Source organism: Parasteatoda tepidariorum, chromosome 6, assembly GCF_043381705.1.
Source record: "Parasteatoda tepidariorum isolate YZ-2023 chromosome 6, CAS_Ptep_4.0, whole genome shotgun sequence".
NCBI classification, from domain to species: domain Eukaryota; kingdom Metazoa; phylum Arthropoda; class Arachnida; order Araneae; family Theridiidae; genus Parasteatoda; species Parasteatoda tepidariorum.
In genome coordinates this window covers 971,146-997,766 of record NC_092209.1, presented here as the reverse complement: position 1 = coordinate 997,766, position 26,621 = coordinate 971,146, and the positions used below count along the sequence as shown (strand labels likewise).

The following is a 26,621-nucleotide window of genomic DNA, read 5'->3' as shown; positions in this document are numbered from 1 at the left end:
ATAATTAGATTTATATTTCAAAGGAGGAGTTATTTTTAGAATCTTGTCCCTCTTTCACTTCCATATTAGAAAGCATTAAATGATTTTCCATAATGCGTAGAGTTACAAAGGTATGTACGACTGGAACCTAATTACATCAATCTCTGTAGTATTTAATGCGGGACCGATGGTTTTCGCATGTCTCTTGCTGAATAACATGTTCCAATAAACATCTGCCGGAACCATCCGGAGATTTGTCCACACCCCTCCCTTGTGGAGTGGGGATGTGAAGTGTTATAACCACCAGCCTAACTTTAAATAAACCTTTTTATAACATATTATGGCTCTTGACTGCATTATTAAAGATGAATACAACAGTGATAATAGGGATGTTGCCCTGTTATTATATATATATATGCATGTAAACAGAACTCATACGATAAGTTCAAAATGAAGATAAAACAAAGGAAAATTATATACATGAATAAAGGGGACAGGAATAATAATGAAAAAAATAACAAACAGCTAGAAAAAAAAGGATGAAATTTTTTTTAAAAATCCGGAAAATAAAATATATAATCTTCTCATCTGCCCACACGATTATATCCGCAAAAAAGTGTGCTTTCTGATATTGTATCAATATAGCCAAAACAAAATATATTAATACAATAGTGTGATGAGCACTCAAAAAAATTTTTTACAAAAATCACGACAAATAAAATAAAACACAATGAGTAAAAATAACACGTAAAAGCAGAAAATAAAATAAAAGAAAAAGAAAAAACAGAATAAAACAAAATCTATAAAGCGAGTAGCGAAATCAGATGTAATTACATGAACGGGAAATTTTTCAAGAATGATTTAAAAAATATTTTCACAACAAGATTGCTAGATTACAAAATATGAAAACAAAAGTTCAAATTGAGTGTAACTAGAGGAGTTTTGTTGAAAAGTGCCGTTCTTCCTGCATTGCTGAAGTGCGTTTGATTTGGAGAAAAAAAATTTAGTAGATAATTTTAACACGGATTTACACATGTAAAAATTGTATAAATTAATAAAGAAATTTTTAGTAAATAATTTTACCCACGGATTTACTAAAAACTTCTTTATTAATTTATACAATTTTTACATGTTTAAATCCATTTCGGGCAAACCCATGTTAAAATTATCCACTAAAAAATTTTTTCTCTGTTAATTTACATAATTTTTCCATGTGCAAATCCATTTCGAGCAAATCCGTGGCTTAAATTATTTTCAAAACAGGCAATTTATGTTTCTCTTTTCTACTTTATATTTTTTCTTAAATGAATATTTATTTTCTAAAATTATTTGTGGTCAACTTTTTTAAATTATCCAGTATAATATTACCTTGCGCGCATCCATTTTGGGCCCATTCTTGGTAACTAACAAATCAAACGCACTTCAGCAATGCAGGAAGAACGGCACTTTAAAACAAAACTCCTCTAGTTACACTCAATTTGAACTGTTGTTTTTATATTTTGTAATCTGGCAATCTTGTTGCGAAAATATTTTTTAAATCATTCTTGAAAAATTTCCCGTTTATGTAAGTACATCTGATTTCGCTACTCGCTTTATAGATTTTGTTTTATTCTGTTTTTACTTTTTATTTTATTTTATTTTATTTTATTTTCTGTTTTTACGTGTTATTTTTACTTATTGGGTTCTATTTTACTTGTTGTAATTTTTGTAAAAAAAAATTTTTGAGTGCTCCTCACACTATTGTATTACTATATTTTGCTTTGGCTGTATTGATACAATATCAGAAAGCACTCTTTTTTGCGGACATAATCGTGTGGGCTGATGAGAAGATTAAATCTTTCATTTTCCGGATTTTTCAAAAAAAATTTCATACTTGTTTTCCCCTGTTGTTTGTTATTTTTTTCATTATTATTCCCCCCCCCCCTTTATTCACATAATTTTCCTTTGTTTTATCTTCATTTTGAACACATCTAATGAGTTCTGTTTACTTGCAGCTTATGCGCAATAAATGAAACTTATTGTTTTTCTTAACTTTCTTCTTGTTTTCTTATATATATATATATATAAAGCTCTTATAAAAATTTTTGGAAATAAAAGAAGCGGGGGGGGGGGAAGAGAAAAAAGAAAAAATGCGTTGGGAACCCTGTTCCGTCCCACGTCAGTCACGTGGGTAGAAAAAAACCTGAATGCAACGGAGGTCAACGTTGCCCAGAACGAGTTTTGGTTGCAACAGGTAAACACCACGACAGCACCTGAGCTTCGGTGTGCAACTCTTTCGGTTGTTGTGAAGGAATAAGCAGCTGATTATTTCGTGTCTCATGTTCTCCACCCAGGTATGTAACCAGTACTTATAAAGTACTTATTTAATAGAGTACACCTCATAACGAGATGCAATCAAACGTTGTTGCCCTTATATAGAGTCATTTCCTTCTTCATTACGAAAGAAACACTGCGTTGAGAAACGTTATTATTTGCATTTTGTGAACACCCGTACGCTTTTAAGACTCTACATGTGAAATCAATCACTTTTAAATTTCTTTTGGATTGGCTGATCGGAACAATTGTTAAATATAATATTTTATTTTTTAATTTCCATGAATTTTGTTTGTTACACCTACATGAGAGACGTGTTTCCAGAGAGGGGATCTTAACTGCCTCAGCAAGCATAATTTTTTTATTTAAATGAAAATAACTAATTATTTTTTTTTTAAATAAAGAGTCAAAAATGTAATTTTAATGAAAAGGTGTTATTTACGAGTCATTATTCATTACCCATTTCAAATAAAAACATAAAATTTTATGCGTTGAACCGTTATTGAATACCCTAATCTACTCGTATTTTTAAAATCCAGAATGAAATTATGAATAAATCTTTTCAAATATTTATTAGTACTTTTACGATGAGCTTTATATAAGTGTAGATAACGGTACCTAATAATTGTTCAATTAATAAAATTATGTATTTCTGTCTTATAAAGCTGACTTTTACTTAAGACATCAAGAGTTTTGTATGTAGTTAATATTTATGTCACGATTAATATTTATGTGACAAAAATAATTGCTATATTTTATTTGAAAAAAATTTTGAAAAAAGCCAAAACCAAATATTATTTCGCCTCTATTTTTTTTTTATTTATTCCAAACTAAGAACTCTTGAAAAATGCTTAAGAACTTGAGTAAAGCTCAATATAACATAATCAGTATAAATTCCTGATTCATATTGAATAACTTATTTTGAAGCGTTCTAGTTTGAATTATCAATATAATTCCCATTGTGCTTGCTATGGTTTAAAGTACTTAATATAAATGGGTACACTACAGTTTTTTTTAAGTAACTATTCTTTTAAATTTTTTACAGTCCATTTGTTTAATATTCACTTGTTCAGAAGATTCAGATTTTATTAACCCTCTGTGGTATTAATTTTAATCTTATTCATATCTATTGTTCCTATCCAAAATTAAGGAAAACAGTAAAAAATGCGTAATTCAAAATAAAAAGATAAAATTAAATAAGAAATGGAGGTAAGGAAATTCGTTAAAACCTCCTGTTGTCATTCATTTTGAATGAAACGCAATCTTTAATTTTCAATTATCTATTTTTGTAAGGGGAAAAAATTATATTTTTGTCACGGGACTACTGTAGACTTGTCATGTGTCATGGGTCAACTGTGGGCAAGTCATAAAATTAATTATTTGATCTATTGTTACTTTTTAAAAATTAAATAAATAAATATGGGACTCATTAATGTTTATAAATAATAATGTAATAAGATAAGTAATAATGTAAATACTTTAAACAATTTTAATTGATCTTAAAGGTTAATACCATATTCAATTTCAATTTTTACTCGCGAGTCTTCTTGAATATTTAAAATGGTAGCAAATGTTGTGCTTCACCATTTCATTTTGTAAAATTGATTTACAATGATGTTAATCACCGCGACTTATAAAGCAATTTAAATATAAAGGATTTGATAATTTTTATTTAAAGTTATAAAAGTAATTATATAGCGACCAACTTTTTCGAAAAAAAATTTTCTTGAAGAAGTGGTAATAAATGTAAATATATATGTATATATAAAATAATAAAAAATAAACATATTCCTTAAATTAAAAAACCTTTAAGCATATTAATTCATTGTTTTTTTTACTGAATTTCCCACTATGCATAAATGTATCGTAATAAATGAAAAAAATTGAAAATAATTGTGAGTGAAATATATTTGGAAATTTGTATAATTTTGGTAATAAATTCTATGATAAATCATGTTTTATAACTAACCCATATTATCATTATAAAAAGCTTTTATGGGGTGTTGTCTTATCAATCTAATAATATTGACCTGTCCATACTATCCTCACCACTATGTGTCTAGTCCCAAGTAGTCATTTTTTTTCATACTCTCATTATCCGTCTTTGAAGAGGCGTATCAAATGTGACAGTTTAAATAAGTATTGAGCATATTTATTCATAAAATATCTCCTACTGTTGAAATATGAACTTGATAGGCTAAAAAGCATTCTGTTCCTTGATAGACTAAAAAGCATTCTGTTCCTTGATAGACTAAAAAGCATTCTACCTTAAATATCGCAATGCATGATTTCAAAATTGCTGATATGGAAGCTTCCCTCATTTTGGTCCATCCGATTTAATAAAAAGGAGGTCTCAAGCATGATTTTTCAAACTGAGTTATTTTGTCGTAAAACATTTGCTGCTAAAAGAAAGATTGTTTATAGAAGTGTATATTTTGCATAGATAGGGGGCGGACAAAATAATGGAAACTTTTCTATTCTCGTACGTTTTTTCATACTTATCAAGAAATACTTATAGAATTGTTTTATTACTTCAGAAGTGTTTAAGCCATGTAATTTCTTATACGTATCACTCAAATTTAAAGACTCAGAAGTGTGAGGGACCGACAATAAATTACAAACGAAAAATAGTATCTTTGAACACCCTATGTCAAAAAATAAACTTATAATTTTATAACCTGTAATAATTATTTTGGTTATTATATGCAATAATTGCACAAAATTTTGTACGCCTTGCTTAAATGTTTATGGGGATATGAACATTTTTGTAAGAAAGATTTTTTTTTACGTTTTTTTTTCAGAAAAATTTTTCCTTAAAAATATTCAATAAAATTAAACAAAATGTTTAAAACAATTTAAAATTAACTACAAAATTTTTGCTTCAAAATTTGAAAAAAATATTCATTGAAAACTGTGCTAAATAAAGGTGATTGAAGTGGTTCTTTTGTACTGCGCAAGTGCGGAAAAAAATTGAAAAGCGATATTATTGTAATTTTGCAGTGAATCGTACTTGGCAACTAATGAAAAAAGCTCGATTAGAATATCTTAAAATTTTAAAAAGTTTCAAGCAATTTTCAGAATAGTTTTTCCATTTTTTAAATGTAAGTTTTAATTATAAGGGGTTTTCAACAAGCAATATTTTGTATCATAAGACAAATTAAATAACAAATGATAAAAACCTTACAATAAACATTCATGCACCAAAACGTGATTGTATAAAGAAAGAAAACATGATAAAGAAAGGATATTTTTAAAGGGGATGACTCCAACAATGCCGATGTCATTTTTAATAAATCTTGTTTAATAGTACAAAATGAAATTTGTGGATTATCCCTTATCATTTTGAGCCTGCTTTTAGAAGTACGAAAATTACTTAAAATTTCGCTTAGAACTTTCTAAATGTTTAAGATATTCAAATCGGACTTTTTTTATTAGTAGCCAAATACGTTTCACAACAAATCTAAGAATGAAAAATATTAAAATTTTTTCAGCGCATGGGCAGTAAAAAAGAATTATTTTAATTACTCATATCTAGCGCAGTTTTAAAGAAATTTTACTCAAACTTTAAAGCAATAATTTTGTAATCAATTTTAAATTGCTTTAAAAAAATTTTTTAATTTTATTGAATATTTTTAAAGTTATAGTAAAAAAAAGTAAGACAAAAACATTAGTTTTTTTATAAAAATATTCAAATTCTCCATAAATATTTAAGCTAGGTTGACGAGATTTTGTGCAATTAGTACATATAATAACGAAAATAACTGTTACAAGTTACAAATTCATTTGCTACAATAAATAAAGAAAAATACATTAGAAAAACAAACTAAAAAAACTAAGCAAGCTATATATATATATATAATTTTTTTATAATTTTTTTAATTAATTTGTGAATGATAAAAAAAATTGTAAAGTATAAAAATTTTGAGGCATTCAAAACTTTCTGATTTTTTTAAACTTTCATCTACTTTTCCATGATATTTGAAATGTGTTTAAGAAAATTTTTAAAAAAATTAATAACTTAACCGTTATGAAGTGATATTCCATTTTGTGCTTACTTAGCCAAACTTGAAAATCTAAGTCATTCGAATTAGTCTCTAAAGGAAAACCTTTTTTGCTATTCGCAAAGACTTCATGATGTTAAAATTAATCATATTTATCTGTAAATAATCCAGCAATTTTTAAAAATGATGGCAAAAATAAATGAATTTCTCTCGTTTTGATGAAACTTTAGCTATACAATTGCAATAGGAAAATATTTTCCGAAAAAGAGCAAAAATTAAAATTTTCGCGTAATTGATATAAATAAAATTAAAATCGTACTGCGACAGAATTCTAATGTTTGTAAATATATTTATAAATTTAATGTTTGAAAGTATGTTTAAAATGTTTGGTATCGGCTGTTATAAAAAAAGAGTACAATGCAAGGAGGTGTTTATGGCATTGTAGCTAAGTCTTTGGAAATTTGTTCATTTTAGGAGTCATTGTTAGTGTAGATAAACGAATAAATCACTTCATATTTTTTCATAAAAAAAATTATTAATAAAAGAAAATTCAAACACATTTTATTTTTAACTAATATCTTCTTCAGAATCTATTTTCAAATTTAATTTTCACTTCTTGCCGATAGCCCAATCTTTTCAACTTTCATTTACTTTTGAAGTAAATAAAATTATGGTAAAACATTATGCTAATTCACACAAATGTTAATTTTAATGTTAATTAATGCAAAATATTCCAACTGATTTTTATAAATCTGTGCACATCGCATATAAAAAAAACCTCGTCCAGTCCGATTAGAGTGTGTGTAAAATATTGCTAATTAAGTAATAATTATAAATTCTTAATCTACCAAATTTACAAGAAAATAATTTTATAGATATATATATTTATTTGAAAAAACATTGCGTACCGGTATTCATGTGCTGTATTATTAATGTCTTAAAATTAAAATCAGCACTTTCGAGAAAGTTATGGAATGTTTTAACTTCCATGACGAGAAGTTCATAATAATATTATTAAAATAAATGAAATCAAGAAAAATATAGGAAAGGCACCCATAAAAACAAAACTCATCATAATAAACTTATTTGAAAAATTCTTTCGAGAAGTCAACATGTGCGTTATTTTTTTTAATTCAAATTATCAGTTAAAATTCTAGCTTGTCATGACAGAACTTACTAAGTCAACCTGTAACAGCATGCTCATAAATCAAGATTTGTCTGCATCTCAAAACCAATCAGGTGGAAACTATCATAAACATGTAAAAATAAAACTTACCCAAATTGCTAATTTTTAATTCGTAAATTTAAGGCAGATAAAAATTAAACACAAGCGTATTTTATATATTTGTAACGTATAAAGTTATATTTGAAAAAGGAATATGAAATAAGTCCATGTCTAAGACATCATTCACAAAAAAAATTTATTCAGATTGAATTCAATCAATGCTATCTGTATAAATACAGATGAAACCTCTTTTGATATAGTTAAAATATGCATGTCATTCCGTCAAAGTCTGAAAGATTATGCAAGTTGCAGATTATGCAAAGATTAAATTGCCCTGCAGAAATTTCTCTGCATATCTCTCTGAAAACTTCTGAGAGACTTTTTGAAACATCAGGATAACTTGCAGTGATAATCTGCAACTAGGGACTATATCGTAACATGACCGGGCTAGAGTCATAATGAGGTGTCCAAAGTCTTATCGAGAATCTATCACAACAACCGACAAAACAAAACAACAAAAACACAACAAAAACATAGACTGCAAGAAAAAAACAAATTTGCAACCCTTAGACAAACAAGAAGTTCAGTTTTTCCCCTTATAATTAGGCGAATAATTGTCTCCGCCCAATCATGCGAGCCTTGAAGGTTGATCGATTTTTAAAAATGACAAAAACAATCCTTAGATAAATATGCAAACTGCCCGATTGTGCTCTTCTGCGAACTGTTGTCATAGGGTAAAGCTTGAAGTTGAAGAAGAAGAAAAAAAAGTAACAATTTGACACACAGGTCTATTGCCCAGAGGAATTTTTCTATTCCATTGTTGATTTAACCACTTGCTTTTTTTAGGGCCTTATTTTAATGTTTCGATAAAACTATGTCTATACATGGTCTGGAACTTTGCATGAATCTGTCATTCAACACCTTTCCGAGAAATGGTTGTCTTAGAGATTCTCTTTCAGATTTAGTTTCAGGATTCTGACGTGACACCCCACCATTTCAATGTGCGGAAAATTGCTTCGAAAAGTTGGCCTTTGGTCACATACTAATTTTGGAAAGAGCAAATGTCAAAATTAATTTTTTATGAACGTCATTATGAAAAATGATCAAAAATAATAACTCAAGTACTGTTAACATCTCCAAGCAGCTGAATACAAATGTCAGTGAAGCGAACTTAAACTTGAATTCTGGCGTCTCAGTTTACACAAGAGAAATTAGGGTTTAATTGCATGGATATATCCTCCATCCTAAATTAAAAGATTTTTTTTTTTGGGGGGGGGGAGAGAAAACCCAAAAACCTGCAGAGGTGTTAATATTTCTGATGTCAGAGATCTATCTTTTGTTTTCTTATATTATTTTATTTAATAACGGTCTAAAACATTTCGAGGTATACAATTTTTTGCATCATTTTAAAGATATAATTTTATATGGCAAAATACAAAATCTAAGCAAAATCAGCTCAAAAGTTCCTGGGAAATTGAATTTTAAAAAAGTCAGATATTTAAAATTCGACTTTTCAGGGACTATTTGACCGATTTCGTTAAATTTCGTATTTTGCCATGTAAAATTATGTTCTTTGAAATGATGCAAAATAATTGTATACCTTACAAATCAACATTTTTTCGACAATTTTTGAATAAAATAATAAAAGATTTTTTGCATGGAATTATCTACGGATAAACGAATTTTAAAATTTTGTGCAAACATTTTTCAGTTCATTTAAAAAGTTCTCGAAATATAACGAAATACGCACAAAGTAAAGCTAACATGAAGGGGTCCAAACTTTGGAGCGCTCTCCTGACCAAACTATTAGGACAGCTATCTCCTATATTTTGGGGGTCAGTACTCTGAATCGTTAGAGAAAAACAAATGTTTATTAGAAAAAAGTACATTTTTGTGTCTGATTTCGTAGCTTAAAATATCATCTGCACTAATTCATTAGCATATTTGAGATCATTTCCTCGAGTCATTAAAATTGAGTCCGTAAGGATCCGATCATTAGGGTCAAAAGTTATTTAGGGTGGTCCGCTTTTTTTCCGCATGTCTTATTAATTTCTCTCTCTCACTTAAAGACTGAAACTCTTGGTCACCATTTTTAATGTTTGTCTTCAGTAGACTCTGGAGAAAGTATGGTCATTAAAAACACTATATTTTACAAGACAGAAATTAATCAAAACTTAATCGCCTGCTGTAAATATTTAGTCGCCAATGGCGAACTTTCGGATGAAAGTTTCGCACCCTGCGCTAACGTATATATTACAATCAATGTATGAACTCCGACATATATTAGAATATCTAGTTATACTATTTTGCCTAATATAGATCCACAGAGTATATTAAATGATTAATATTTCGTCGTTCAGTGCTTAAGATAATAATCGCCATACTGTAGCTCTCGTACTACGTATGATTATTTTGCCATTCGAGAGCTTCCTGCATTGTGACGAAGTGTGTCGACCACTGATTAACCATTCTATTATAGAATGTCCAAGAAAAATGCAAAACAGGCATTCTTTACAATGACATAAATTTTTTCATTTCATACTATGACGATAACTTAAATTGAATCCACTCGAACCTAAATATTTTTCTGTTGAAAAAAAAAATAAATAAATAAACGTGGAAATATGAGATATATGTAGGAGGATTTATTGATCGACAGATACGTGTCACACAATGATTAATACAAAAGAGTAATCAAAATAAAATTGAACATTAAATAATAAAAAGTTCTACAATAAATTCATTAGATTTTTAGTTTGTACGCGACATTTTCTTCCCACTTTCTTCAGTAGGATATATGAAGTTAAACTAAATCTTTGCAACCGTTAGTCGATCGTCATCCGTGCATCGTGATGGAAAGAATGCGTGAAGGTTGTATTTATAAACACATTTGTAGGATGGAAGGCAAAAGCAGGAAGTGTGTTTTGGTCTAATGCCTCCGACCTTTTCATTACATTTCTAAAATAAATAGGGAAGGGGGGATTCGATATAGCGATAGAGGTGGGTGAGGAGGTCACGCTTTTTGCGTTCCCGCAACACCAAAGAACGACCACCCTAACTGAAAAGAAGAGACGAATTGAGGAGGAAATAAATAAAATTCTTGAAAAAAATTGTTTGAATTCTAGATATCGTTTATCAAATAGTACGAAGAAATTCTGTAAGTTTTGTCACATAAGTTTATTAATTAAAAATCGAATACAACATCTGGAAGAAACGCTTTTGCTTGTGAGTCGAGAGAGAGCTTCCGATAACGTCCCAGGGATTGTCAGCCTCTTAAGGAAGGAGTGCTGCTATCTGAATGCCAAGGCTGCCTGTCTATTTCTACGGCTATATGCGGGACATCTTTTCTTTTCGAAGCAAGTTTATGCTTAAGTATATGATTCCTTGTTTTGTAAATTTGATTAAAAGTTATTTTTCAATACATGTAAAGGATTCAAAAGTTCATGTGAAACTCCACTTTGTTCCAGTTAGGGTTAAAATTTAGAATGCAGAAGTCGGAGGCGCCTAAATAATCTTTCTTAATTGCAGAAACGGTTCAGCTAGTCGTAATTTTGAAATTAACCATAATATTTATCCTTTTTTTTTATCTTCTTTTAAACACAATATTTATCCTTTTTTTATTACATTTAGTAACTCTAGATCGTAAAGAAAGACAAGGCGCTAAATACTAATAAAGGTATTTATATTAGCGTAGTTCAAAAAAATAGATGTTTGAATTTCTGTTGGAGTGGTTTGTTACTCCTCTGATTACTTTAAGTTAACAGAATTAAGTTTCGGTCGTGTGGTGGCAACAGACATTTTCTTTTCAGATTACGTAAGTGACGTTGTCCGTGCATATCATTATGGAATCTGTATATAAGGCATGCATTGTTGTAAGCATGTGTTCATGTCTTGGTTCTTGTCTTGTCTCTTCACTATGCCAAGTCACTGTGTAGTTGTAACCGGTGATGTACCAACATTTTTGTTAAGATGTAATTATGTTTAATATCTTCAGTTGTACGCTGTATCGAGATGGTACTGTATGAAATAAAGAAATGTTTAAATCTTCAAGTTTCTTTATGTGAGTTAACACTTTCACTCACTACTGTGCTACTCCGCTAACGCATCAACAATTTCGAAACGCTTTAGTGTGGAAAAGTTGCAGTTTGTATTAAAAATAAAAACGGAGAATAAAAATATTTAACATTGGTTAATATTTTCTGCTTGCGCATCTTACTTAAAATTAATAAAAACTTGAACAAGCTGTACGTTTTTGTTAATTTTTTTTTTAGTTTAATAAGATTTTTGAAATAAACACGCTTTAGTTTGTTTTTTTTCATGCTTGTTTGATAGTTCGAATAACCTAAATAAGTCAAATTCTGATCAATTATTTAAATGTAAGTTTGCGCTGCGTTTACGGGAAGAAAAAAAACACAAGTTTACCAATTTTTCGTAATTTTCACAGTGTAACCCTTCGAAAGATCAGAGCTACCTTAAAAATCAGCACATGAAGAGTTTTACCTTCCCAACAAACAATCCAATTTTTGATGGAGTATTTACAGAAAGATTTTCAATAGAGAAGGATTCTTTTGGTTTTCTGCATTGCTAAAATATCCTTTTTATATCTAGAGTTTCATTTTTTGGAGAGTAAAGAATCAAGTGTTGCGCATCGACAACTTCCTGCTCACTTGTTTTATTTTAAGCCTCTGTCACAAGTTTGATACGCCTTTTCACAGACTGATAGAGAATATTTCTGTAATGTCATCTTCACTTGCAGCATTGGAGGGAAGGATATATCACACAACAATTCTAATGAATGATTTTAAAGTAAAACCGGTGGTTTAAAATTCATTTTCCTTTATACGAAATTTCAAACGGTATTTTTCATTGAGGTGGTTTGTCTTGTTTTAAAATATTGTTGTACAACATGAGGACTGGGTTGGCAACAGTCAGCCGTCTGGAATGTGACATAGGTCATGATTTGTCAATCCTTCTGGACAATGCCCTAATGAGGTGATTGCATTTAATATGCGCAGCAGATATCGCGGGTTGACAGGAATCTGTTGAGCTTTTAAATCATTGATAGGAATTCTTGTGTGGAATATCATCTCCTAATATAATGTAAAAATAACGTCGGAAAATCGGATGGTGGGTTGTGTAGGTGGAACTCAATCTTCTTGTGAGTGTGTTGTTCTCTTTCATAACTATGAGCGACGTGAAAATTACAAAAAATTGACAAATTTATGTTTTTTCCAAGAGGGTGCTCAAAAATAAAAAATTAAATTATTGACCAGAATTTAATTTATTTAGTAGATTCAAACAACCATAAAATACTAAAGCGAGTTTATTTAAACAAAAATTTAGAAAGCGGGGGAAAATTTAAAAACAGGCGCAATATTTTTTAGTTTTGATTAATTTTAAGTACCATGCGCAATTATCTGATTTAAAAAATTCTTATGCCATTTTTATTTTTATTACAATCGAGAACTTTTTTGCACTAAAGCGTTCCGAAAATGCAAATTTTTTTCCAACTCAATTTAATCTCCAAAATTAGCCATCTTTACAAAAAAAGGGAATTGTATCACACAAAAATTTGCATAGCATATAAGAAACCCAAAATATACAAAGTTCTTAGTTTTATCATTAAAAATAAATCTTTTTTTTCAACTAGAAATAATTAAACTTAAAATTATTTCCTCCATTAAATTCTCACATTCTATAAATCGGTTTTAAAATGAGTTAATTTTTGAATTTTAAAATCTTTAGTGGCTTAAAAATATCGGTATTTTAAAAACTAAGTCAAAACGTCTCTAAAAACGAAAAGTAATTGTAATAAATGAAGATAAAGCGATCGGCAGTTTTTATGACGCAGAGGTCGCCAGTCGATCACGTCAAAAAGTCGTACCTCAGATTTGAAATTCGCGTCTAATAACGTATTGAATATGTCGGATTTTAAAAAAGATGACGTGAAAAGGGCCAAAAAAGTTATAAAAAGCTACCGAAAAATCTATTATCCAACGTTTTCAAATTACGATGGAATCGTTAGGAATCGAACGTGTCAAAAAGTGAAAACTCAGATTCAATTGTAATAACATCGTATTAAAATTATGGGAATTTGAATAACTATGTGAAAGGGATAAAAAATTATAAATAACTTCTGAAAAAACTTTTAAAAGACTTGAAATAACGATGAAGTCGTCATGAATTAAAACGCGTCCAAAAACGATAACTTAAGTTTAAAATTCGCGCATCGTAACAACAGAGTATTAACAACATCGCAATTTAAAAAAAAAAAAAAGAAAGAAACTAACTTAAGACTAAAAAAAACAACAACAAAAACACAATGAAACAGAAACGTCGTAAAGTACTAAAAACGTTAAAATAAATGTTATTTATATACTGGTAGGATACCTTTTGCTCAAAATGCACATTTATTTTTCGTGTGAGTCTTATTTATGTGTGAGTTTCATTTATTTTATTTCTTTGTTTTTAATTTCTACGACTCATGGGGGAAATTTTCAAAAAAGTTATAAAATAAATAAAACAAACTCATAAATTTGTGTTTTATTATAAAACTGAATGCTTGTCTATCCAGCATGATATCCTAAATTGTTTACAAGATTGCATTGTAATAAACAATAATACATTGCCTTCAAAAACTTAAGATGCCACATGTTGTCTGCTTCTAATTTGAAAATGAATAAAATTAAAGAGAAATATATTAGAAGTAAATGTGTACTAAATAATTCCCTCGTTATAAACACACATAAATTTACATAAATTCAAACGTAAACATAATTTGCAAGAGGAACAAAAAATCAAACTTGGTAGAAAAGTACCTTAGTATCAGAGTAAAGAGTACTTAGTATCATTATAGTAGTAGTAAATTGGTTGGTTACAGTGAGTGATCGAAGTGGGTGGTTGCTGACTTCAACCGGTGAATGTTGACCATCACCTAGTCGCCTTGGTCCGAAATATTCAAGTGCCACTGCTCGGTATACCCTACATCAATGTTTTCTTATGGTCAAGTGCCCAGTATGCATTTAACCGAACACTGATGTTTCTTCTAATCTATCCTCACCAGATATTAAAATATCAAATAAATATAATAATATCAACGAATAAATTAATATCAAATCGGATATAATAAAAATTTCGGGCATTCAACGATGCGACTATATGATGGTTGACATTCACCGGTGAAAATCGACATTCTCTTGATTTCGATCATTCACGGTATATATAATTCCAACTATAATTTTTTTCTTCTGACAAGCTTTAATTTTTACTCAAAACTAGTACAAACAGCACAAATAACAATTTATAAACTACTGTTCACTGTCACCTTATGGCGATCAGAAATTGGCTTGAGTTTGTGTATAGAATATCTATCAGTTTTGATAACATGTACACCCACGTAAAATAATTCAATAGATTCAGAGAGCAAGCATCTTTTTGCAGAAAATCAGCCCCTATTTTAGATAATGTTTTAGGGATTCACAAGGGAGGATCATCTTGCTTACACTAATGATACTCTTACCTATTGTTGAGATTGTACAAAAGATCTGTCTCCCTTATCAATTATAACCTAGAAAAGTATTTTTTTTTTCTTTGAAAATCTATAGATTCTAAGTATTTGTTTGAAGTACTAATCAAGCATTCTCTCTTCTTTCAGTCATGACATTCAGGGATTTTGCTTTCTTCGGGCTGCTGCTGTCCATTGTAAGTATATTCCTTGAATATTTGCACTAAAACTAATTCTTAAGTTCTGAAATTTTTCTTACTATTTCACGTTTCCATTTTTTGAATTTATTTATTCATTTTTTGCAAAGACAGTGACGACATTTCGTCACTGAATCAACTATTGAATGTCAATTATGCATTTCACCGTTCATTCAAAAAAATCCTTAATCCTCTAAAATATTTGTTAATAAAATGTTCCCAAGACTGATTTCAGTCCTCAGGACTGAAGAATGGCACCCATGATTATTAGGCAACTTATTCTGTTATGTTTCCTTGTAAGCTAACTATTGTTTGAGGCTTTGTTTAAAGCGTAGTTGCCTAAATCAGCGGTTCCCATTTATTTTCGAACCCTAAATAGTTAACCTTTTCTAGGAGGAACTTTACAAATAAAGTCTTCTTATTAAAGTAATTGTAAACTTTATAACCTATAAAAAAACTATTTTTAAAATATTTAATTAGAGAAATGAAGATTTTTATTTTAATCTTAAATTAGGTCCGACAGTCCTTATGCCATATCCAGTCTTGTTATGAATTGGTTTTTCGTGTATATGCATTAGCTGAAAATGAACAAAATAAGCCTGATTATTATATACTTCGAGATGAAAAAACTAAAAGTGTTGCTATAAAGGTTGAAAATGGTTATTAAGGAAAGATATTTCTTTATTAAAGAATTTAATTATTTTATTTTGATTTTAAAAAAACGATAGGAAATGCAATATTTTATAAATGCTTATTCTTTTCATAATTTAGTAAGGCATTAAATAGCTCAAAAATAACAAAGCAAATAAGTAGATTGAAATGTATTCAAAATATTTGTGTAAGGCTTCTATTTAGAGTGCTCTTTTTGAGGATACTGTTGCAGTCAGAATGTACTAAAGATGATTTAGTTAGAGCTGCTCAGGGGATAGAGCCTCCGCCTTCCAATGAGGTGAACCGGGTTCGACCTCTCTATGTAACGGAAATGCGGGTTAGTTCCACCAAAAAGTCCTCCACGAAGGCAAATTTCTCCCGATACTTGATCCAGGACTTCCCTTGACTTCTGGATTGGGTTAAAAATGACAAGGCAACGGTGTTGAACATTAGTAGTCGTAAGCCCAAATTTGGGTCGGCTGTTCAACGGCGGATAATTAATCTTTTAGAGTTGGAAGTTAAATTTCAAAACAAAAACCCTAATTGTTAAATTTCTTTTTACTCATAAATATATCAGTTGGGATCCTTTTTAAAAACGCTAAATTTTCTTCCTTGATCTGTCTTTTCATGACGCTAACAAAAGTGGAATTTCCGAACCAAGAAAAGACACTACTGACTAAAAATAAAATCTTTTGCGAAAAGTCATGTGCTGTCGATAACAATTTTGATGTCAATAGAGGTAACCTCTAAGAACGACCACCCTCCATCAACGACCATTTTACTGTGAAACGGAGAATGGTTGTTACTTCAGAGAGGTTTCACTGTATTTCGGTGTATTGAATTAAATTGACAGCAGAAAACCTCAATGTAGAGGTGAAATAATCGGAAAGAAGCAGTAAATTTAATGAATGAGAATTATTTCCCTTATTCCCAGAAAGGAAAAGAAATTATCAAAAGTATCTAAGTCTGTTGGCATCTAAGTTATCAAAAAATTATTGGATAGTAATGTGATTTGACGAACCGACCTGTTCCAGCACCTTCTATGTTAAATGCTTCAATCGAACCAATTTCTCCATTTTTAAAACCTTTGAAAAAAAGTGGGTGGATCCCAAAAAAATGCAGTTTTAACCAACAGCACATATAAAAGTCGCGTTTGAACTTTGTAGCAAGCAACATGATGTTCCATGAACATATTATAAATTTATAATAACTCTGTCACTACACTTGCAACAGTTCTAAAATTAATTATCGCATTTTTTTTATCACACATTTATTATTAAACAATTGTTTTGGATTATACATGATCTACATAAATACTCAACATTTTTGAGACTATGTCCCTATTTATTATTGGAGCCTATGTTATATTGTATTTGTTCTTGACATATAAAAACTTACAATGAAGTAATGAAGTGTTGTGTTGAAGTGCTTCAATGAAGTGTTAACGATTTGCATCTTTTTTCTTTTTTTTTTTTAAAGCAATGTCTTAACTAGGTCAATAACTAGGAACCATTTCTAATGAATGCTCGATTTTTTTTATTCATAATAAAATACTGCAGAGGATGTGGACCTTTACCCAATACTGCCTTATTTCAGCAATTGATGAGACAAGGATCAGACCAGTGGTCGGAAGTAGTGAGCTACAAGTAGCGAAACTACTGCAGTCGCTACCCTTTCCGTAGTTTGTAGCGTAGTGCGCTACTTTTTAAAAGAAGTAGTGTAGTGAGTAGTGCGATATAAAAAAAAAGATCACTTAATCACAAATATTTGATAATTTACTAGCATTTCTAAAATCACTGTCGAGGAAAGCATAGAGTTTGAAAGTTTAAAGAAATTCGTTAAAAGTGTTTTAGAATTTTAAAAAAAAAACTATATCATGTAAACATGAATTAAAACTTATTATTATCTCCTGATATTTAACCAAGCCAATTTTTTATTCAAAATCATTTTGAATATTGGTGAAAATTAAGTTCTCCAGTTAAGTTAGTCTTCTAAAAGTAGCAAAATAGTGACTACATTCCGAAGGTAGTTTGTAGTTGCTACATTTTAAAAAAAGTAGTTGTATTTAACTACAATTGTAATAAAGTAGTTGTTATTAACTATAGAGAAAATGTTGTTTTTCCGACCACTGGATCAGACATTAAAAAAAAATTAAAAAGAACGAAAGAAAAAAAATCTATGACGACTATCACGTTCCCATCAGACATAATACTTTCTCAAAATTCATTAGAAATGAAAATGGCGCTCATTGGAATCAAAAGTTCTTTAACATGCATAATAACACCTGCCTTTTCCTCCGTCATCAGAGTCTTTAAACGGAAGCCGAAGTTGAGTCATGTTCCTAAATTATACACAAAGCATCTGCCTCATTTGAATATGTCTTGTTTTTTACTGTTATCAACTCTTTAAATGAGAAGCCATTGAATGAACTTGATTAGAATAAATATGACACAGTCAATGCTGAAATTAAGGTTCTTGAACATTGTTGTTCGTCGTATCAACCATCATTTTATTTTATTTAAGCCCAGCACTTTTTTACATAATATTTCAAAAATAAAAATTTTCAATTTAATATTTTCATATTTTAAATAAAGATAACATTCTTATATCTTATTATTTTTATAATCACTACATATGCGAAAAATGTAATTTTTTATACTGAAATTCGTACACAAGGCAGTTTGTGCCCCGGAAAACAGAAAAAAAATGTGTTTATTAGATTGTTTTCGAGAGAAATTAGGAACCTTTGCTACCGAGATTTATTAAAAGTTATTATCTAAGTACCGGGATGTTTTTTATTATCTAATAAAACTGTCGATATGTTTCCTGGCAATCAGGGTGCTTGCAAAAACATGCTGAAAATTACCAGCTTTTTTTTTCTGTTTTCCGAGATACAGACAGCACTTTTGTTGTTTATGAATTATTTGTCAAAAATGCTTCCTTTCAATATAAATACGAAAAAAAAAAATTTTCTTAAGTTACATTTTTTAAGTTAAGTCTTTGTTTCAACGACCTGGTTGTGTGAAAAATGATACCAAATTGCAACAAAAATACGACAGTCATGAAGATTTGTGAAGTCACATGTGACCTCTGCGACATCGATGCGATGATGGTTTTTGAAGGCTTTTTTTCCGCTTTTGGGGACGTCATATTCTGATGTCAACATGAGGAATTAATGTCACATATAACTGTCACAGTGACGTCACCGCGTGACAAGAATGTTACACATTCCCACCTCAGCTTAGTCACACGGTGACGCAAATGTCACAATTTTGTCACATGGTGACTCAGTTGAAACATGAATGCGTCACATCTTCGTCCCTCGGTGATCGTGTTGAGACGTAATTATGTCGCAGTTTCGTAACAATGTGACCATGTAGAGATGTGAATGAGTCGTCGTATGGTGAGGTCATTGCGACAACTGAATGTCTCATGTTGACATCTAGGAGACGTTACCAAAAGCGGACATAGTAACTTTCAAAAACCGTCGCATTTACGTCACAGAGGTCACATGTGATGTCACAAATGAGTCTCCGTGACTGTCGCATTTTTGTTGAAATCTGGTAACGGTGTTATTTGGGGGACAGTATTTTGATCGATTATCGAATAATCGGCTGAGAATAAGTCATTCAATTTAAGCCTTGATTTTGTTGATGTATTCATACAATTTTTACTGAAAAAAAACATTGCTAGCAAATTTAATTTTTTTAAACTTAACAAAAATAATATCCGGGCTTTAAGTATTGAAATATATTATAAAAAAAAAAGCTTTGAATGATTTCATATAATCCATTCTCACTTTAAGTGATATTCATTAATTTATGAGTTTTAGTTGGTGGGTGTTTAGTTATCTGTAATAATATATTTGTCTTCAAAAGATGCTTTTATGAGTAATAATTTGAACAGCTTTATTATTTTATTTGTAAATTAAAACATTTTGTACGCTATTATCGAAGAGTATAATTCATTTTTTAAATTTATTATTAAAATGAAAGAACACGTACAGCATTATATGTTAAGCTGTCTGACTCATGAAGCAATGTTTTTTTTTCTTCACTATTTTAAAATTCTATTAGAAAAGAAATACATTTATCGAAAATATGTCCCTATTTCTCCTAGAGTGAAAGGGATTCATTTTTAATTTAATTTAATTGAAATTATAAGTACCACTCATTCCTTATATTTTTCATGTACAGTGAGCCAAAAATAAGGAACACCCTGAATAACTTTTGATCTAATGATCGGATCTTTACGTTCTCGAACTCAATCTTAATGGCTCAAAAGGATGACCTGAAATATGCCAAATAATCGATGTAAACAATATTTCAAGTTACGAAAACAGACACAAAAATGTACTTTCTTTGAATAAAAATGCCTTTTCTTCGACAGATTTGGATTTCTGACCCCCAAAACATAAGGGGTAGCCGCAATCAGGCAAATATAGTCCCTGCAGGTTCATCACCTCCTCCAAAGTTTGGACAATGCAAAAAATAACTTTTAGTAAATATTTAGTATTTTTTAATATTTTATTAAATGAAGGTCGCCGAAGTTTGAATTGTAAAGTATACAAATTTTTACATAATTTTAAAGCATATAATTTTACATGATAAAATATAAAGTTTGAACAAAATCGGTTGAATAAATCCTAAGAAATTGAAGTTAAAAAAAATCAGACATTTAAAATTCGATTTCTCATGAACTATTAAACCAAATTAGCTCAGATTTTGTATTTTGCCTCGCAAAATTGCATAGTTTAAAAAGGCGGAAAAAAATTATGTACCTCACAGTTCAACATTTTTTGATCATCATTAAATAAAATAATAAAAAAAATAATAAATATTTGCAATAATTAATATTGTTTAAAATGTATCAATTGAATTAATTAAAAATGTATGGGTTCGTAATCATCGAACTATTCGGTCTTATTTTATTATTTGGCTAAACCGAATATTCGTAGCAAACCTAAGTTTTAAATTTAATTCTTAAAGCATTTTGTGCCAACTTGAACACATTTTAGTGTTTCCAGGGATTGATAGACTTAAAATATTTCAAAATTATGCCAAAAGGTATATATTTCAATAATACGATATGATACGCATGGTTCAATTTTAAAAATCATTAATGATAAGTACTAAAAATGTATTTCTTTATATTAATACGCGATGTATAATTGTGTGTAGTGTGTTTTATTTTTATAACACTTGACTTCAGTTTATCTATTAAATTTAGAAAATACATTATTCCTCCAAAATAATAAAAAATGCAATCACAGAGTTGAATAACATTTACATTTATCGATCAATATTACGTACATTTTCTCTGAAATTTTATCTTCTTCTTTTCATTCTTAATGACCTCTCCTCCCCCCTATCTCTCTTGTTATTAACTATAGAGANCAACTTAATACATTTCGAAAGTGAATAAAAACCGAACCTAATTAAAATCAAATCAATCTCAATTATCTTCAAGAAAACAAAATAAAGAATCACCCCTTTTACATGATATTATTTTTTTCTTGCGTCATCGAACATAAACTATTAATTCAGAATAAAATGGAATTGGCTAAGCTGAATAATCAGTTTTAGATTTCGAAATCACCACCAACACGAAAGCTCACCATTTTGCATTGCTTTGGCATCGCACTTTCCACCAAACAATTAAACTTATGGAAAAAATTCAACCGTAGCTAAAAACATTGAATAGCTGGTAGAAAACATAGAGCCGAAGTGTTTTAACATATAAGACGTACTCAACAAAAATGAAAAAATTTTATATAGTAAAATTTCTTTTTTAAATGTTCAATTATGAGATAGAATTAACAGCTGCACTCAGTCAATAATCGTCAAAAGAACAAAAAGAAACTGGCTTGTTTTAAAATCGTTAGCTTTAATTCAATAAAATATCAATTAGATGTATTTTTTGTTACTAATCTTATTTTATCTCTTATTGACTATCTCTATTCTCATTTTTATAAATTGTAAAATTAAATTTGTAATTTTACACAAATTATTATATGCATTTGAAACCCGTATAATTCATGATATCTAATAGTAACTGAATACTGTATATACTTTAATGCAAAATACATAATATTCTATTGAAACTTTATCGACATTTTTTCTCGAAAAATATCTGTGTAGTGCAAACAGAATCAATATTAGTTCAAATGTACGCAAAATAGAATAAGGCATTTTATTTAAAATTAAAAGATTATAAAAAGATTACAAAAATGCTTAGTTTATGGAATTGTTCACATAAAAATTGTGTTATTTTTCTCCCTCGGCAATAATAGTTTTGAATAAAATAAATCATATCAAGACTGTTAGTAGATATAAAAGTTATGCAAAATTTTTAACATGAATCTTAAAGAAATTGTAAGTAATATACATCTATTTTAAAAACAATTAATAGTCGAAAACGGTTCCAGCAATCACACCTGTGACTGTTATGACCGTTTTCGACTTCATCAAAACGTCAACGTCACTGTGACAATCTGAGCTATCTGGGAAACTAATGAATAAAAATTGATAAAGACATAAAGATCAGTCTATGTAATGGACGCCAGAATTGGTGACAGATCATCAACGGTTTGAGAAAAAAAAGCCTACTAAATCTACGTAATAAAGCAGTCATTAGATGTTTAATAGTTCATTTTAATGATGCATTTAATTTCGAAACAGCATTAAACATTAGCTGAGTATGGGCAACAAGAAGATTTCATTTATCACAACTGTGATTATTAGTCGTGTAAGAATTTTGGTTTCTTGATTACATTCTAACTCTTTTAAAGTGGCAGCGAAAGAAAAAATTTAAGCACGCTTAGTTTAATTTATACAGCACTTTGCAACAAAATCATTAGGTCTTGTTCGAACTGGTTTGGCGGATAAAAGCATTTTTTTTTTAGCCGGAGTTATTACAACAAAAATCACATGGTATAAAGCATAAAATTTTCGACCACCTAAAACGAATAAAAATCTATCGTTAAAATAAAAAATATAGAAAATATGTGACTATAAGCTGATTGGCAGTGAGATTTTGAAGTGGGCTGAAAACTCTTGGTCAGGACCTCTGTCTCTCATGGATATGTTTTCACTTCTAATCAGGACTACAAAAATAAATAAATAAAAAGGAACATGTAATATAGTACCATTTGAGGCTTAAAAAGTTAAAACTTCCTCTTTAAATGTATACATTAAATCAAAATAGAGTGAGGTGATGGCGAAAACACTTGTAATAATGAAACAATTATACCACCACAATTTATATCTTTAAAACGTTCTGATAAAATAGGTTAATGAAGTCAACTTTGTGAAACGTCATTTAGAAAGTGGGAGTTCCTTAAACTGGTTTGATATAGAGAAGGTGTGCTCTGCAGGCGGCCTTGGTACACCCACGCGCACTGGGTAGGAGTCTTCGAAGTGGGGAGATGGACATCGAATTTATTCTGATTGAAAATAATTAAAGAATAGACATGTAACAAGCTTAAACTCAAAATTTCTATAAGGACAGGCACCCTCTTTTCTTTTTTTTTCAAGCGCGGAAACCCGTTTTCAAGTTTGGCATATATTTTATTTAATTATTTCTTTCTATTTCATATTTTATTTTATAACCTTCGTTGAGCAATCGACCCATTCTGAGTTTACGAATATCAATGTTCAACTCCTTAGCCTTGTAATTTAAACCCAACCCAGAAGACAGGGGAACTCTCGGACAAGTTAGTCTTCGTGGAGGACGTTTTGATAGAGCTAATACGCATTTGCGTTACATGGTTAGGAAATATAAGAAAACCTCCACGATAAGCCCGATGGCAAGTGGATTCTAACCCATTATCTGTCTACCAATGAGGATATTTACATGTTCTATTGAAATATTTTTATCAAGGTTTAACACATTAACTGTATGTATTTATTAAACTAGGGGAACATACGAATTCATTTATCTTCTAGTGAATGAAATAGCAATGATTAATTTCTACCTCGGTGTTGCGTTCTTTAAAAATGGAAACATCAGAAATTCATAAAATTAGTTTTTCGCAAACAAACTGCCCTTTATCAAAAGCAATTTTCGATTATCAAGAGTCAAAGACGAGCGTTTCTGTAGAAAATTTAAAATAAATAAATGAAATATTTAGTTTGGAGACATGACGCATATTTAATGTTAACGGTCATATTGTTTGGTAAAATTGGAATTCACTAAGAATTCTAAAACACTAAATTCAGAGGCGCTCCATTCCAGTTTTCTTGACAGCGGAACATCCTCTCTCCCAAAAAATATAATCCCCTTCACAAAAAAGAAAATGATATTTTTCTTTCATGTGACAAAAATCTCGTCACAATGGATGGACAGATTTAAAAAAAGTTTAAAAATATTTAAATATTAATCCATTTTTAAATCCGGTCCATACTTTTCAGCATATTAAGATGCATCCTACACAATTAAAAGTTTTTTTCTGCAAGTTTAATCACCATAACTTTAATTTTTATTTTATTTTTTAACTTTTATTTATTATTTATTTTTTAAATGAGCGTCAAAAAGCACCATTCACCAATTTATCTTTTTTCTTTAATCTTTTATTTTGGATAGCACAGATAAGCGCCGTTCTATTCTTACCTTTGAATCAAAATAATAAATTAAACTTTTAAATCTTCAATTAAAATTCTGTTTTAAGCCACACCCTCCAACATTGAAGTTGTTCTGTTAAATATGGCTTTCAGTGATAGTGAACTAAACTTAAAGTGTATAAAACATCTGGGCACCTGGGGCCGCTTGCGGCCCTTTTCCCATTCGTCTTTAGCTTGATCTTTGTGGTGCTTCGATGAGGTTATGGAATGCAAATGAAGTAATACTGAACTAAGTGGAAAAAAATAATGACTTTTTCTGTTTAAATTATATATATTTAGTAGTGGATGAAAATTCCTTCACTTCTAAAATTCATTTCATTATTAATACTTCGCCTTAGCTAATATATTTTCTTAAATTTCGAAAATTTAGTTTCTGGGAGGGTATGTGTATAAACGTACAAAAAATTGACCTAAAAAACATTTATAATCGCATCATTTTCTCTTTTTACTTGTTTATGAATTTTAACATTTCGGAGAAAATGAGAAAATAAATGACCCCCAAAAAATAAGAGTTTTAAAAATATTTAGAACAAAATGAAATAAGCTTTTCCTGGAAACTTTTGATTATTCATTCAACAGCGAAGAATTCGCAATTTGGGAATCAAATTCAACCTTTTTATTTTTGCCAAGAATTAGGGTTTGGCCTTCATTGAATGCACCTTTTTTTGTTGTTAGGTGGGTTGAATGAACCTGGCGATTGTAATAAGCAAGAAGAAGAAGAGTCTCGAGAGAGAGCTAATCCCCTTTTACTCGAAAACTAGCCTTTTTTATCGACTCTCATTCTGCAGGGTGGATAGAAAAAAAGAAATAAAATATATAAAAGAGAGACTATTAACTTGTACGCTTTTTGTGAATGATGAGTCTTTTTAAACGAGTATACAATGCAAAAGAAATTTAGGGAAAAAAATACAACATGTATGTATGTGAAGAAAAATGTTTAGTATTCATGGTGTTCGAAGAATAAAAAGGTTAAGTATTCTGAAATGCGATGTGTTCACACCTATAGGCGCTTGGAAACCTTCTTACAAAGTCTATAAACCAGGAGTTATCTGTGGAGATCATGATATAAATCACTGGGTACACAGCTTCCAAGAGCCTTTAGGTGTGAACAACTGCATTTTAGAATACTTAATCTTTTTGTTCATTTGCTATAAATTTTTTTCCCCTTTGGGGACTCCACACAGTGGGTCTCCACAGCTTCTCAGAGAGAATGGAAGGCTTTTATGAGAGACCATGGACTAATAATATAAGTAGAGTGCTCTCGCAATGGTAAAATCACACTCACTTTTAAACCAACACTTGTCTGAATTATCCACTCAGCACGTGACGGAAAAGGAGGGACGATATTACTTATATTTGGCGATAATAGTAGGTAGGAAAAAAAAAATTTCGATGTCATGAAATGATTTTGAGATTGTAACTGGAATTTCCGAAGTGAGCGAAATTTGTAAGCGAAATTTAAAACTAACGTTGACTTCTCTTAATGGCAAAATCACTTTTTGGAAGAAAAAAATGGAATAAATATTTACAACATCGATTATTCAGCTTTCATTCGTATATTTTTATCACAGGAGTTTAACCTGTTGGGCAAAAGTTTAGGATATTTTGAGAAAAGTTTTTTAACTTCAAATAAATAATTCATAACTTTAAAGTACATGTTATTCGAATTAATAAATATAGTTAAATTATTATTCGGGTTTTTTTAATTCTTCCATAACTTTCTCATTGAGAAATTGTTTTGTATATCTTAATTCAAGAATTACAAATAAGTATAAATATTTTTCACCTCAACTAGTGAAGCTGACGAGTGTTTAAAAAAGTAATTCGTGCGAATTTCAAGAATTTAGTCGATAAAACAATATCAACTGATAATTTTTAGTAAGTCTATTACTTACTAGTTACTTATTAGTTAGTCTATTTAAACAAAACTCAGTGGCACATAGCCCATAGAGGGCCAAAGCGTTCTGTGCCCATCTCAGTTTTCTTGACTTCGGGCTCTGGGGTGCTGCAGTAGTCTATATACCTTAATATAATTTACGATATTTTTCACATTATTAAATCCCATGAAAAAAATTAAGGCTGTAATTACCTATTTCCATAATTTACCTTTTTTAATAAATGTAGATTTTT

The 26,621-nt window shown here is 29.7% G+C and overlaps 2 protein-coding genes across 2 annotated transcripts in view; one reads left to right on the top strand and one right to left on the bottom strand.

Moving 5' to 3' along the window:
- Window positions 1-26,621, bottom strand: part of LOC107437036 (uncharacterized) — a 325,463-nt gene that overhangs the window by 245,636 nt on the left and 53,206 nt on the right. The gene's annotated exons all lie outside the window — the stretch shown is intronic.
- The window catches only part of LOC107437037 (cuticlin-1), a 53,719-nt gene continuing 29,234 nt past the window's right edge, over window positions 2,137-26,621 (top strand). Inside the window, exons 1-2 of the mRNA XM_016048904.3 lie at window positions 2,137-2,312; window positions 15,173-15,219. Of these exons, the coding sequence (XP_015904390.2) occupies window positions 15,175-15,219 (45 nt within the window). The 5' untranslated portion in view covers window positions 2,137-2,312; window positions 15,173-15,174. The remainder of the gene's footprint in view (window positions 2,313-15,172; window positions 15,220-26,621) is intronic.